This window comes from Halichoeres trimaculatus, unplaced genomic scaffold (assembly GCF_033239565.1).
Source record: "Halichoeres trimaculatus isolate MK-OKI-2021-1 unplaced genomic scaffold, fHalTri1.1 fHalTri1_scaffold_7, whole genome shotgun sequence".
Taxonomy (NCBI): Eukaryota; Metazoa; Chordata; class Actinopteri; order Labriformes; family Labridae; genus Halichoeres; species Halichoeres trimaculatus.
The window spans coordinates 28,369,155-28,383,644 of NW_027437185.1; the positions used below are offsets into that span (position 1 = coordinate 28,369,155).

Genomic DNA, 14,490 nt, shown 5'->3' on the forward strand with positions numbered 1-14,490 from the left:
AAACTGTTTGAGAAAGATGCATCCTGCCAAAAGTTGTGAATAAGCTGTTTTTCTTTTTTTAAGCTGACACATGGATCCAGTTTGGTGTTTCCCTGCTCGAAGCAATTTTGGTCTTTTTGAAATGGTTTCAGCAAACAACACCTTTATTTCTGGCACTTGTCTCCTTCAAGTGTGAAAAAGTCTACCTGCAGTGCAATAAAGTACAATAAAAACCAACAAAGGCTAAATATCCTCTTTGTAACAGGCTAACGACGTGTTACACATAAGGATGGAGGCTTGTCTTCTTCTTCTTAATTTTTCCTGAGTGGCGTTCATCGTTGTCTTACTGCCCTCTGTAGATCTGGTGGTGTGTTGCAGTTACTTATTTTTTTACTCCATACATCACTGGCCTTGTGTGCGTATGTTTTCATTTCCTGTGGAACATACATTGATGTGGATAAGTTCAGGTTCTTGACCTATGGATTGAAGTTGGATCAATGAAATTACACCAGGAAGATGCGTTATTACACCCACAAATCATTGAAGCTTTGCTTACTGTCAATGAATGCTGCAGTAGGTTTTCTCAGGAGGATCACGGGGATGGAAAGTATGCCAGTGTATGGATTTCTGGTGGATGTATTCTGCCTGAAAAGTTGTTCTCGAAGGAAGTTCCCAAGCACATTTCAGAGAGGGAATTGTTTCCTATACACAGAATTTACAAAACCCACCACAGACACATTTCCCCTTCTGGTACTTGTGGATTCAGTTCAACTTTGCCTCTGAGACATCCTCTCTGTCTGTAGCTCTGGATTGATTTGCTGCTTCAGTCTTAATGATAAGAAACTGTGTTTTGTTGTAACCACTTTTCTAAATCCAGGTAAAAGAAATCATCTCAAAGAGGAGGAACCTGACAGTCTTTTTATCATTAGTGGAGTGCACTGTGCAGCACAGCTCGTCATGTGTTATGGGAATTGCCAGCATGTTTAGCACACACTTTAAATCCTGTATGCTAATTGTGTTAGGATGCAGGAAGTATTGGATTAGAGCGATATCTCCCTAGAGGGATTTGCTGCCCGTGGTTATGGCTGCAGCAGTGATAAATAGCCGGGGGGTGCGGCTGGGCACAGCTGGAAATCTCTGGAATAAGTCTTTAAGAATGTCCAAGAGGGTTTTAGGGATTTATCAGAACTGTTACGGTGTATTTTTTTCTGCTTTGGAAGTAGCACACAAATTAGACCGAGATGAAATTGGAGGCTCTGTAAGTATTGGTCGGGCTTTCCGGGAATTGCTCGGGTCGATGTGATCGCTTGACTGGAATCTGCTTTAGGACCGAAGCTGTACTTCCACCTTTTCTTCAGCTTGTCTTTTAGAGTTAGAGTCGAAGCTGCGTTTGCTGTGCAGGTAGCTGCAGCAGAGCAGCTGTAGTAGTCCTGGTTGTGCTGATTCCTGTGGTTTCTACCCTGATGCTTTATTGATTTGTTAGTGACACTGATAGTCCAGAGAGAACGAGACAGAGAGGAAGAGAGAAAGAGAGCCAGAGCAATCGGACTGAGGCTTCCTGCTCCACGAGGCTGTCTAATTAGAAAGACGGAGCAGGGGGGCATCAAATAGATGGATACCGCAGCCCTGAGAGAGGAAGGATGGAGACACAGCCGGCTCCTCAGAGCACCGACGCAGAGTGACAGCCCCCCCTGCTGGGGGAGTCAGACCACTGCAGGGGGATCAGATCAATAGCGCCACTCATCCTTGAAGGATAGGCCCGCCTGGCAGCAGCTCGCTTGTTTAACACAGACAAGCTCTCCAGACTGAAAAAGGGAGAGAGTGAGAGCTCTTTAGAAATCAAAGGAAGGCGAGCATTACTGCCTCTCGCCTCCATTTCAATCAGCGCTGACTTCCATACATCTCCAGGGCTGTTTGTGAAGTTCAAGGCACAGAATGCAAATTTAAAGATCAAGAAAAGCTTTCATTGGATTAAGTTATTTGTAGTGAATTATCTTTAATCAATCAGCTCTGTTAGATGCATCGAAATTAGTGGCTTACATGAAATACCATCAAATAAAATGATGAAAGGTTTGTTGCAGCCAGCTCCCCCTTCACCTCAAAAAGTGTAAAGAGCCACTGAGGAGTTTAAAGATGCTTCCTCCGCCTGAAGCCGGCTCCACTTTTGGCACGCTCAGCCTTCTGGGAAAAGAGGAAGCACATTTGCAGAAGTGGCCAGAGGGGCCTGCTGACGCCACCCTGCTGTGGAACAATGACAGCACCGCATTAAGGAGCCCGACTCCCTGATTGATCGGCTATAATCAGCTCGTTAGTCGTGATTAGGCGTTTTGGAGCGGGGGGTTAGCTCTACATGCTGGTTTCCTCTAAACGCCTTGATCTCACAGGCTGTTGGGCTGCTTTGAGAACACAGACAGATAAGAGAGCGCGGGGATTAAGAGGCCTGAAGAAGTGAAGCGGGGAGAACGATCAGTGATCTCCGCGGGCTGAACTCAACCTTCAGATTGACAGGTCGGCCGTGAAAGAGCGAAAGGAAACACACACACTCTTTCTGATCCCTGATTAGAGGCGGAAGAGCTTAAACACACAGAGTCTTTATTGTTTAATTCTGCATTGACTTGATGACTAATGAATATTATTCTGTGGAAGCACTTACCTTCCAGATCTTTGTTATTATCCATATTTATACCCTGAGCTGTTAGCAAGGGAAATGTTTGACCTCTGGGCCTTATTATGCTTTTAAAAGCTGCAGGATTAGTGAGAACATGAACTCACGTCAGGCCCTGTGTGATTTTACAAGACTTAAATGTTGACCTTTGGACCTCAACGCTGTTACTTCTGATATTTACCACCTGATTATGCATGGAGGCATAAAAATAAACTGTAAAATCTTACATCAGTAATAAATTGCTGGCAGAGCAGACTGTTTACAAGTGCAAGATTCTTTGACATCTAACCCTTAAGAATTTTTCTGTCTTAAAAAATGAAAGATCAGGAGAAAAGTTATGTGTTGCAAAAATTAACTTTAAGATGGTGTGAAGGTCTCTGCATCCGAGTTATTGTTAGTTGAGAAGTCAAACCGCATTTGTTCCGTCTCAGAGTAACTTTAATTTTCAGGTTTAACCACTAACATAGAGGAAATTTATCGTCCAGAAAAAGAAAGAAATGCTTTTATGCAAAGTAACCATTCTTCCTCCACTTCCTTCCACTGTGACTGAACCCCCTTTTGACTTTCATCCTCCTCTTACTGTAAAGGCTTGCCAAGGCTATGCATTTGTCAGGCAGCCACCACTGCACACTTGACCTTTGTGTAGTTCATGTGCAAAGAGCGAGCATTGCTCACTGCTCACACAGCAGCAGCGTCATCACGGATAAACCTCCCAAATCTGCGCCTGAGGAAAAAACACCAGTGCTGTTCTTGAATAAAGAACAAGTAGGCTTTTTTTTTTTTTTTTTTCAAAAAACAAACAAACATGCAGTTTTATTTGCTGAATGGTTTGTATCACAGAAAGTTCTGCATTTGGTTTACCAATACCATTTGTTTTATAGATTCAAACATAAGAATTTATTTCCAAATCTTGAAATTTCACATGTCCTTCCCAAAACTAGTTGTCATAGATCTAAAAGCTGGTTCGGGAAGCTTTACTGAGCAAAGACATGAAATAAGAACCAGTTTGTCAGATTTTATACGACTGTTCAAGCAAAAAATGTGACAAGACATGGCATGAATATCAAAACACTTGCATAAATATTGTATTCGTATCTGATTTAAATGAAGCTTTTTGTAAAGATGTGCATTTAGATTTCTGTTCAAATCCCATTAGAAAGTAAGAAAGAAAGAAAGAAAGAAAGAAAGAAAGAAAGAAAGATAGAAAGAAACTAACTCACAAAGGCACTTCCTTCACATTTCTGAGTGATTTCTTTTTTAAATAATAAAAAAGGATGTTACAAGTCAGAAGGGAGACACCAATTATCCTATCCTGGAACTTCGTGGAGGCTCTCTTTGTAAATGTCCCTGCCTCTACGTCCATCAGAAGCTAAATTTAACTCTACATTAAGCCGAAGTGACCCTTAATTGACATTTACACGTCAGATTTCATGCATGAAGCTAAAGGTGTCGTGGTATCCTGAAATGTTCTTTAGATCAAATGTGGAAACGGAAAGAGAAAGAGGAGAGGGAGAAAAGGAGCAGTGCAGCAGATCATGTGGATAATCATTCCAGGTCAGTGGCTTGATGAGAGGGAGACATTAACACAGCACGCTTTAATGCAACCAGGGACTCCAGCGGAAACAAACGGAGGAGAAGGAGAAAAGCAGGAAAGGACGAGTGGAGCGATGCATGCAATCAAAAACAGTGTTCTGAAATGTTTGGAAGATGTTATCATAAAGTCTCAAGGGAAGGAAAGGATTTGAGTTTTAAAGATTAAAATGCAGAGATAAGAGTTTTTATCTTTAAAAAAGGTTTTGGGATTAAATATCGGCTCAGTAATTCCTGACCCTTGGGGGAAACCCTTTTCTTAAAGGCAACGTTGGATCAGATGTTGATCTTATCCACACACAGTGGTTTGAGAGGGCTTTTTGAATACAGATGTGCTCACACCCAACACACTGAGGAGCCTGATCATTTTAGCCAAACTGAAAGAGAGCACAGGTGCACAACAAAAGCTCATCACTGGGTATGTAAATGATTTTCATGGAAGAGATTTATTACAGGAAATTGGTGAGAGGTTATGCATTTTGGTGGGGACAGCTGATGCTTGTTAGATTGTGATTTGAAATGTTAAGGCACATGATGTAAAGATAGACCTATTTGTTTGAGAGTAAGATGCTTTTTTATTTTTTCTAAATATGACTAAATAATTTTTCCTCAAAGAAACAACACTGCTCTGATCAAATCATGGCTTTCACTTCCCAGGTCATGGGAATTGCTGTTCTACCACCTCCATAAACATTCAGATTGGCTGTGTCACACACAAAACACTGTGACAAACCTTACAAACGCAACAGTAACAACTTTCGTGTCCTGCATGAATGGTGCATTAAACCTTGTTTCTGCTGGTGGAGTCTGATGGCTTTGAAAAGAGCATTGTCCCTTTCTTTGAGCTCTTTCCATCATTTTAAAAATGACAGAAAGAGCACTTCCTGGACTCAAAAAAGGTGAAAGTTTGAAGTGTTTTTTTTTTACAGGGAATCACAGAGTCAGTTTTATCATGCTGAGCATAAAAACACACATGTATGTGTTTTGGTATCAAGCCTTCATCAGCTTGACTACCTGATAAAAATGGATTTGCAGCGTGGAAATTGTTCTAGTTTCCATTTGTAGTACGTTAACAGTCTGAGTGGAAGTGACCAATCAGATCTCAGCAGCCTTTGGGTGTATGCAGGAAAAACAGTCTGCACGGACAGAAGAAGTAGGCAGAATTACACTGTTGTGGAGACATCCAAGTTGCTATCAGTGACTATTTGACAGCACTTGATCTGCATCTAGATACAAGTACAGACTAAAAAAGCATTCAGAGAGAGCAGACCTCCTCAGTGTCCAGAATATTGCCAGGATCTGGATCGTACTTTTACATCTGTCAGAAATGATGGTGACCTTGTGTTGTGTTCTTTAGCAAAGCAATCCAACCATTTATCGAGAAGTTATATACACATGTGGTAAAAACGGCCCTATCTCACAATGATAAAAATCCTTTGAAAAAGTCCTTGATTGTGGCGGTGATCCGGATCAGCTCCAAAATTTAATCACTTCTTCCTTATCCCATTTTGAACATTTCCTGAAAATTTCTTCAAGATCAGTTTGTAACTTTTTGAGTTTTCTTGTTCACAGACAAACTCTCCCAAAAACATAACCTCCTATTTAAAACCATGCTTAAGTAAAATGCAAGAAATTGGGTTTTTCTTCTGGGTTCTCTTGGCACTGAAATGTCCAGAAAATAATCTCTGCATCTGCTGTTGAAGTGAGACCTGCTGTAACTTAAAAAAAATGTAACAAAGAAAGAGTGGTGTTTGGTTTGTGAATGTTGCACAGAAACCTTGATTGATTGTCATTTTGTTATTTTGCCTGCATACACCAGAAAACTTGGTATCCAGTCCCAGAGACATAAATCACCTCTCCCATCAGATGATGAGGCTGATGTGTTCTGAGATTACAATAAATTCTTACATGTTTCATATGTGAGTGCAACCAACCCATAAAACCTCTGGTTCTGGCTTTAACTACACAAGCTGGGATACCAAACAGCCCCCATCCCTTTTTCCGGATGGCTTCACACCAAGATGTGGGAGTTACCTCGCCGATAAAAATCAGATTTAAAAATGTAATCACACATGGACACTCTGGATGGATCCTAAACATATTTAGACATGTTTCCTCTCGCCTCGCTGCGATCAATCTAATCTAGCATCATTTTGAAAAATGGGGGATTTTTCAAGCTTTTCAATGTTTTCAATTGTGTCTGCTCACTCATCCCTCTCAGCGCCCCACAATCCACTCGCCATGACACATTGATAATGAAACACCCTAAAAAGCCACAAATGGCCCGGAGGAGAGAACAGAAGGAGAAGCAGGGGGAGAGGCTGCAGGATGGCTCGAGATGAATCTACCAGAAAACACATCAGCGAAGGCAAATTTCTAATATATTTCCTTCCCCACCGCTCAGCTGGAATTGCTTCTCAGAGGAGAAATCATAAAGCGAAACGTAAGCTTCGGAATTCCTCCTCCACCTCCGGTCTCCTTCAGGAGAGACTGATGCTGGCGTTAGTTAGGGCTGACACCTTTCCCCATTGTGCTTTATGTAAATGCAGGTCTCTGAAACAAGTATCCAAGGGTAATATTTGCAGAGGAGATGGTGGAGGAGAGCAGGCCTGACCCAGTCCGCTCTCTGCTTCCTGCTAATCTGCTCGATTAATCACATCAGTGCAGGCACAGATACAAATGCTTCAATCGGGAGAGGAAAGCAAGAAGGATGAGTGAGCCGAGAGCTTTTCTTTCTCTTTCCTGTTCCCTTTCCTAGCTGTATTTCATTTTTTACCCCTTCCTTGTTAATGCTTCTCTTACAGACTATTTTTACTTTACATCTTTCCACATTGAATTTCTCTTCTTTCTTTTTCTTGTTGTTTCTATCTCACAGTGCTTGTTTAATTTGTAGTTTTTCTTTCTCTTTGGATCTGGATTTCAAGCTTTGTTGTTATTTCCCACTATCATTTGTTTCATTCCTTTCCTCTATCTCCTTTTTACTCCTCCTTTCACTTTAGCCTTTTCTGGAGCTTTATGTCAAGATTCCTTAACATCTATTATTGAGACTGAAAAGCACCAAAAACAGTATATATATATAAAAAAGGTTTGGAGGTTTTCCTCATTTAAGTTACCTTTTGAAAATCTGAAAACACAAAATGTTTTTTTTTTTTAATAATTACAGCATTTTCTGGGGCTGATGGTGAAAATACTTGCCTTGACTTTAGGAATCCATCTGATATCTCCTCTTAAAAAGGACATGTCGCATGGCTCTGAAGTAGTTAAATATCTGCCTTACTGTTAAAAGATAAATCAATAAATAATGCACTTTACTTTATTTGGAAAATCTAATTAAATAATCTTTAGATTCATCAAACATCAGGACTTTTGTCAGCAGAGGATACAAGGTGTTGGAAGTCTGAACAGTGGCCAGGTGTCCTCGTGGTACCTTTAACCGGAGTTCAGACTTACTAACACCTTTGATTCAGTTTTATCAGAGTGCAGCTGCTACAGCAGAGCATAACAATTTCATGCTCAGCAGCAGATGCCCAGTGTATTCTTGACACGTTGCCATCTAGATGTTCGAATTTGTAACATCACTTTTTTGCGCCTGGATGAATCTTAATGCTGTCAGAAGTGAGAAGACAAAAGACTGTGTTATCATTTTCAACAATTCCTTAATAATAATCATTGTACAACAGTAAACAAATGCAAAAGGAGGGATGTAAAAGGGGGGAGCTGCATCCTTGAGCAAGGCCATAAATCGCCTCACATGTCCAACCCAGAAGGCAAAGCCGCACTGGCTCAACTGTTTATCTCCTCTGTCCTTCCCTCCATCCATCCATCCATCCATCCTTCCTTCCATCTATCCTCCACCTCATGGACAGCACGAGCTCAGTCCCCGCTACGTTAATGGAAGAAGTTTCTAATTAGGCATAAAAATAATAAATCACCGGAGCGATCCAGAGTTGAAGGTTTGGTTTCAGACGTCTAAAAGTGTGATTTACCCTGAGCACTGTCTGTCAGGCTGCAGGGCTTCCTCTCCTCTCTTTCATTTCCTCATCACGTCTCCTCTTCCTCCTTTGTGCCTCCTCATTGCGCCTCCTCCTCACGTCTCTCCGCCCTCCACATTAATCACATGGCAGGGAGAATAAAGGCGAGCATCTGTAATAGTTTAGCAGCGTCACTGAAGGACGGGCAGAGGTCGGCTAGCATCATGGCTAATGTGGAGACACCCTGTACGTGTGTGTGAAGGTGTGTGTGCAAAGGTGTGTGTGTGTGTACATGTATTAACAGTAATAGATGGGTTGGTGTGGATGCAAGGACAGAACGGGGACATAGGGCGCTAAAAATGGATCCTACCTGGTGGTCCAAAACAGAAATTCACACATCCAAATCTTTAGATACACTCATAAACAAACATGTATGTGTACACACATGTACACACATTGACCGATGCACTCTTCTAACATTTGATCTGATTTTCAGCAACATTTTCATCCTCTCTGCAGTTTTATTGACTCATATTGACATTTTTAGCGTTGTGGTGACATATTTTGTTGGTTTCCTGCAGCTGGAGACAAACTTGGTCTAGCAGCAGAGCGTCGAGCTGCCTCCTCTCTTTTTTTACTGTCTTCTTGATTTGTTGTTGCTGCAGAGGTTTTGCGTCAGTCGTTAAAGTTCTCCTGCTGCCAACACTTCCTCCGGCTCCCGGCTGCCTCTCTGCTTGTTTTCTGAACACAAAATACTCCTTTTTCTCTTACCCACAATGCACCAGAATTATTCCCTGCTGATAGCTTGGCCCACGGGGAACACAAGTCGCAGTCGTGCATGATTTTTTTTGACATTATCAAAATTGTGAGATGCTTTTTTATCATCTGAGGGCTTTTCCTCTGCTAATTCTTAATTTCATGGCTGTTGTTTTACTCTGAAAGGCGCTTGTTTAGTCCCCACACACATCTTCCCGGTGTCTCCTGGCTCATCGCACTGTTTGTGTTCGGCATCTCAGAACCAGATAAGGAAGTCATTGTGTCTCCTGTAATGAAAAGGCAGGGCGACGGTGCAGATAGGAATTTCAATATCTCAGCGTGCTCAGGTGAAAACACCACGTGCACACGTCTTAACCTTGAGTATAATGTGTGTCAATCAATCCACCCATTCAACCCACCGCGACTCACCCCGTCACTCGCTTTGGCGTGAGATTAAGGTGCGCAGTGTTCAGCTTCAGCCTGTATTGATGACTTTCACTAACGCGGAGGATATCGGCCTGCTCCCAGAGAGGGATCAATGATCAGATAATTATTCATGAGTTCACTGATTGGGGTCTTTCTGTGTGGAGTTTGCATGTTTTAGAAAGCATGGCGTTTATATATGCATGTCAGATAAAGTTACAACTCCTTCTAGCTGATGGGAGGAAAGATGAAGAGTGAAAATTGATTCATTGCAGAAATAATGGAGTAAATGCCAGAGTTTATTTTCCTCTTCTGAATCCAAGAACTCCAGTGATATGAGGACTCAATCAGCTCAATACTCCTTTATTAAAAGTGGACAAATTCAATGAGCTACTGCTCAGAATAACAATTAGTCAGCCTCAGTTGACCAGTGGAAAAACTGTGCCCTCTGTCTAAACAGGAGTACAGTGAATGTTGTGTTAGCTACTGAGGTGATATTGTTAAAGGGGACATATCATGCTGATGCCTGATTTAATACTTACATATAATAAATTTGAAAGCAAGACCTTACACCCCCTGAATTTTCAAAAACTGAGATATTGTATTTTTTCTGATATCCTACGAGATTTGATGCCTCTGAACATAGGTCATTGCCAGATGGCCGTGAGATTTCAAACGTCGTGACGACACGAGGTACCTTTCTTTTTATTGGAGTAATCTGATAAAGCAGCTCCTCCTCTGTGATGTCAGTTAGTCACACAACCGCCACCGAGGGATACACCCACCCAGAGCCGAGTATAAACGTATAAACTATACATGTTTGACTCACCACACTGAAGCGTCCTGAGATGATCTGTGTCGAGGTGGATTTTCTTCCTCCTGAGCTGCAGAACCGTCCAGGTCTGACTCAGGGTCCAATACAAAAGGACGTATCCTACACTCTGCCATTTTATTAGTGCTATCAATGCCTTACGGTGGAGTTTTGGCAAACAGCAAATTCGCTCAGTCTGCTCCATTCAATGTGGCGATTTTGTAAATACTGCCATGCTGCAAAAACCGCCCCCTGGCTCTACCCCCTCTGCCCCTCTGATAGAACTGACCAATCAGAGCACAAAGGGCTGTGACGTTGCAAGGTTACTGGAGGTCATTCTCCAAACGGAGCGTTTCAACGAGATCTTCAGAATGGCCTAAAAAGGATATTGAAAACGCTATTGTGGGGCAATGAAGGAACTAAATGACTTGTACTGAGGGCAGATAGGCTTTACAGGCATCCTAGTCTGGCATAGTGAAAAGGAGAAACAAGCATGATATGTCCTCTTTAATGTCAGACTATAAAACAGCTACATTTATTTTCTAAAATAGATGAACAACATGAACTCGAAACACTTTATCTTAAAGCTACAGTTAAAAATAGTTAGAAGGAAAGTCAGTAGAAATTGGCTTTAATGTTTACAAATATGTTTTAATTAGTATCCATGGTCAGGTCAGACTTTCCTAAGAGAACATGACTCCATTTACAGCACACCAAATGAGAGACTACAACATGCAATTTTTAGCATTCAGACTTAGTTGACTGAGTGAGAAGCAAGATGAGTCCTTTCCCTGAAGAAAATGGTTTCTTGAAATTATTTCATAATAATGGTGGACACCAGAGCTGGACTGTCAAAACAAAAGGACAGAAGAGCAGAGGAAGAGCTATAAACTACAAACTGAGTTTACAAAGTTTTCTTGCTGTCACAGCCCTAAAACTAGAAAGACACTCAGAGAGTGCAGACCTCCACCAAACATATTGTGATTGTCACGCAAAACTTTAGTCCTACTTTAATGTTATACTCCCTTTCAGCAGACTGTCTGCTACAACTTGGTGTTAGTTGCAGGTTTGTATGATAATTTGTTGCCTAACAGTGTTGAAAGTTACGATGACCCAGTACCTATTTCATATTCGAGAGCTTATTATCCAGAATATTGCCAGGATCTGGATCGTGCTTTTACATCTGTCAGAAATTATGGTGACCTTGTTTTGTCTTCTTTTGCAAAGCAATCTGACCATTTTTCGTGGAGTTATATGCTGAAAACGGCCCTATCTCACAATGATAAAGAATCCTTTGAAAGAGTCCTTGATTCCAACGGTGATCTGGATCATCTCCGAAATATAATCACTTCTTCCTTATCCAATTTTGAACATTTCCTGAAAATTGAGTTATGTTGTTTACAGACAAACAAACTTGCCCAAAAATATAACCTCCTTGGTGGAATCAATTAGTTCAACATTGACAAGACTCATGTCTTTGCTACAGTGGGTGCTCATGGGAAACTGAGTCTTTACCCTGGAAAAACATGGCAGATGGGATTCTGGATAAGGGAGTTGGTCCCCTTCCAGGGAGACTGCAATCTTGAACTGCCACTTTTCTACAGTAACACAAAACGGACAAACTAGTAAAGTGTGTTTTGTAATTAGCAAGTGGTCTCCCAGAATGCACTTGGAAGATGAACGATAAAAGAAGCGATTTTTGTTGTTGTATGGACAGATATAAAAACTTGAAGGAAAAATGGAGCCTCTTTTGAGCATGAAATTAATAAGTTTGCTGTTTTAATTTCTAGCATTATATTATCTTTAAATACTGTTGTGTTATCCCCTCTGTCTAAATTTGGTGTTTTTTAAAAAGGTGCTTTTGCTGATAAAGTAAGGCTGAGTGAACAGACAAATACCTGTGTTTACAGGTCATCCACTGTCTTTGTTTAGAGATCCATCATCCTCTCAGGCGAAATAATCCCTTGAGTCAACCTGATGTGTTTATCTGATGGTACCTTTACCTGACAAAGTAGTACACTCTGTCTTTAATCAATGGAATCCTGAACCAATTATGAGATTGTAACTGAGAAGTATGATGGAGTCATGGTAGAAAGATACGGTGTATGGTCCTCTTGGGGGATGTCTCTGGGGCATGGATCGAACACGGCAGAAAACATGATTTGAGGATGCTTGTGTGAAGGCAAAGGGTCAATTTGATGTTTCCAGAGACCATAACCAAAAGTTCATGTCATGGGGTGAATGTTTTAAAGATGAATGCTGCAAACACTTGTCTGTACCTTGGTAGACATTCCCTGTGAGTCCATATTAGACCAGAAGGGGGCAGTAAAAAAGCATTGGTATTGACAAACCAGCTGATAAGAAAAGTTTGAGAATGAAGGATTTAAAACAAAATGTAAAAGAAATCAAACACAGAAAGAGATAATATTATAGACGCCTCAAACAGTGAAAAAGGAGGTAACTTAAGTAAAAGTGCTGATGTTTAATCAGACATTCAGCTACTGGAGTAAGTCTCCTCTTTTGTCATGTCTAATACTTTTCTGTGTGTCATGTACAATGATTGGTTTGAACATCTCCATCTCTCCTTTAACTGCACTGATATCAAACTGTGTTGTACACACCCTCCACACCTGCATGCACCAACCTCTCTCACCCTCACAGTTACATTCACAAAGACACAATCATAAACACATACACCTCCAACAGTAACGTCTTTCTCTGGTTCCTAACAGCCTGAGTCTTGGCCTGTGTTGCAGGAGGATGAGACAGGCGAGGGGCGCTTCAGCTTCCCTGGCTACGGAATGGGCCCCGCCTGCCTGCAGGCCAAAGACGGCATGGCCATCAAGGGGAACAACAACAACGCCCCCGCCTCGGCCGCGCCCGAGAAGAGCATTGAGGAGATGAAGAAGCTGTTCATCAGCCGGGCCAAGCGAATCGACACAGTGTCCCGCGTGGCCTTCCCGCTCGTCTTCCTCATTTTTAACATTTTCTACTGGATCATATACAAGATCATCCGCAGCGAGGACATCCACAAGCAGTAGTTGAGAGGCGGAGGAGGAGAAGGGCGAGGACAGTGCGAAAGGGGAAACAAAAACAGGAAAGAAACAGAAGCCTGACTTCTTTAGGAGAAATCATTGCAACCTTTTTTCACGCCAACCACGCCTCCTTCCCTTGTCTCCTCCTTTATTCTCATCCTCTTTTGGTCAAGGATGAGTCGCTTTTTGTGGCAGTCACCCCCTCCAACCCTACCTGGCACCTACCAGACATTATTTGAGAAACTTATTGCTTTCTTTGCCCTTTCTCCCTTCCTTTCTTGCCCCAAATCCCACCCTCATCCCGTCTCTTTACACCTCCTGAATAATCCGGACCAGTGCAATAGCAATGCAGTAAAATGCATGATATATGAATGTGGCAATATATTAATGAAAAGATGAAACGAAAACACAGACTTTTGCAGGCACACCCAACAAACTGTGTGGGAGTGGACGGACTGAAGAGAAAGAGAGTCTAGTAGCGGGGTCTTGTATTTGATTTTGGTTCTTTTCGTGTGAAGACAGATACTTAATTCTATATGGAAAGTGATGTCGGGACGGGGTGGGGGATGTGAGAGAAGCATACAGCAGTGTAATATACTCATATATCTATCATGAATGGATTAAAAGAACTTTATTTCCACAGGTGGGCATCTGAAAGAGAGGGATTTTTTTACCCCAGAAAAGGAAGGACAGGGGATCGGTGCTTCCATTAATTAAAGCGATGCAAGGATCACGCATTCTATATATCTAGATTTGCTTCAAATGTGTATTGCAGGCACTCCTCAACGCTTTTCCTCCCCCCTGCTGCCAACACCACAAAAACCTTGAACTTGCAGAGACACTTGCTGCTGCTGCTCTCAATCACGGGACTGGACAAAAGAAAAAAAAAAAAAACAAGAAGACACCCCGGACTCACGGTGGTGAAGATCATGGGACAAATATCTCATTTATCTGTGGTCAATGTGTTCCTCTATCTGTCCTTGATTTATTTCATGATGCATTTGTTGGTTTGTTTCTTAATTTATGTGCCAAACATGTTGCTTGTGGCTGTGCAGTGCTCTGCAGCTCCGACCTTTTCGTCACAAGGAAGGGGAAAAAGTTTGACGTCCACCGCTGTTTTACTTGACGTCTCCTCACAGGCTCATCCAGGGTTTTTTAATCCCTGGAATATTGGTTTGTTTTCATCGGCTGGAAAACGAGCAAAGCGATTCCTGGACTGAGTTTTGAAAAAAATAGATCCTTGTTTGCTTTCCTCATTGT

At 41.8% G+C, this 14,490-nt stretch overlaps 1 protein-coding gene across 5 annotated transcripts in view; it reads left to right on the plus strand.

The window, feature by feature from the left end:
- Positions 1-14,051, plus strand: part of glra1 (glycine receptor, alpha 1) — a 174,696-nt gene extending 160,645 nt beyond the window's left edge. For 3 of the 5 annotated variants that reach the window (XM_074673810.1, XM_074673807.1, XM_074673811.1), the window contains one exon: positions 12,928-14,051. In XM_074673810.1, the coding sequence (XP_074529911.1) occupies positions 12,928-13,236 (309 nt within the window). In that variant the 3' untranslated portion in view covers positions 13,237-14,051. The remainder of the gene's footprint in view (positions 1-12,927) is intronic. The other 2 variants (XM_074673812.1, XM_074673808.1) reach the window with 1 other exon arrangement.
- Positions 14,052-14,490: the final 439 nt, after the last annotated feature.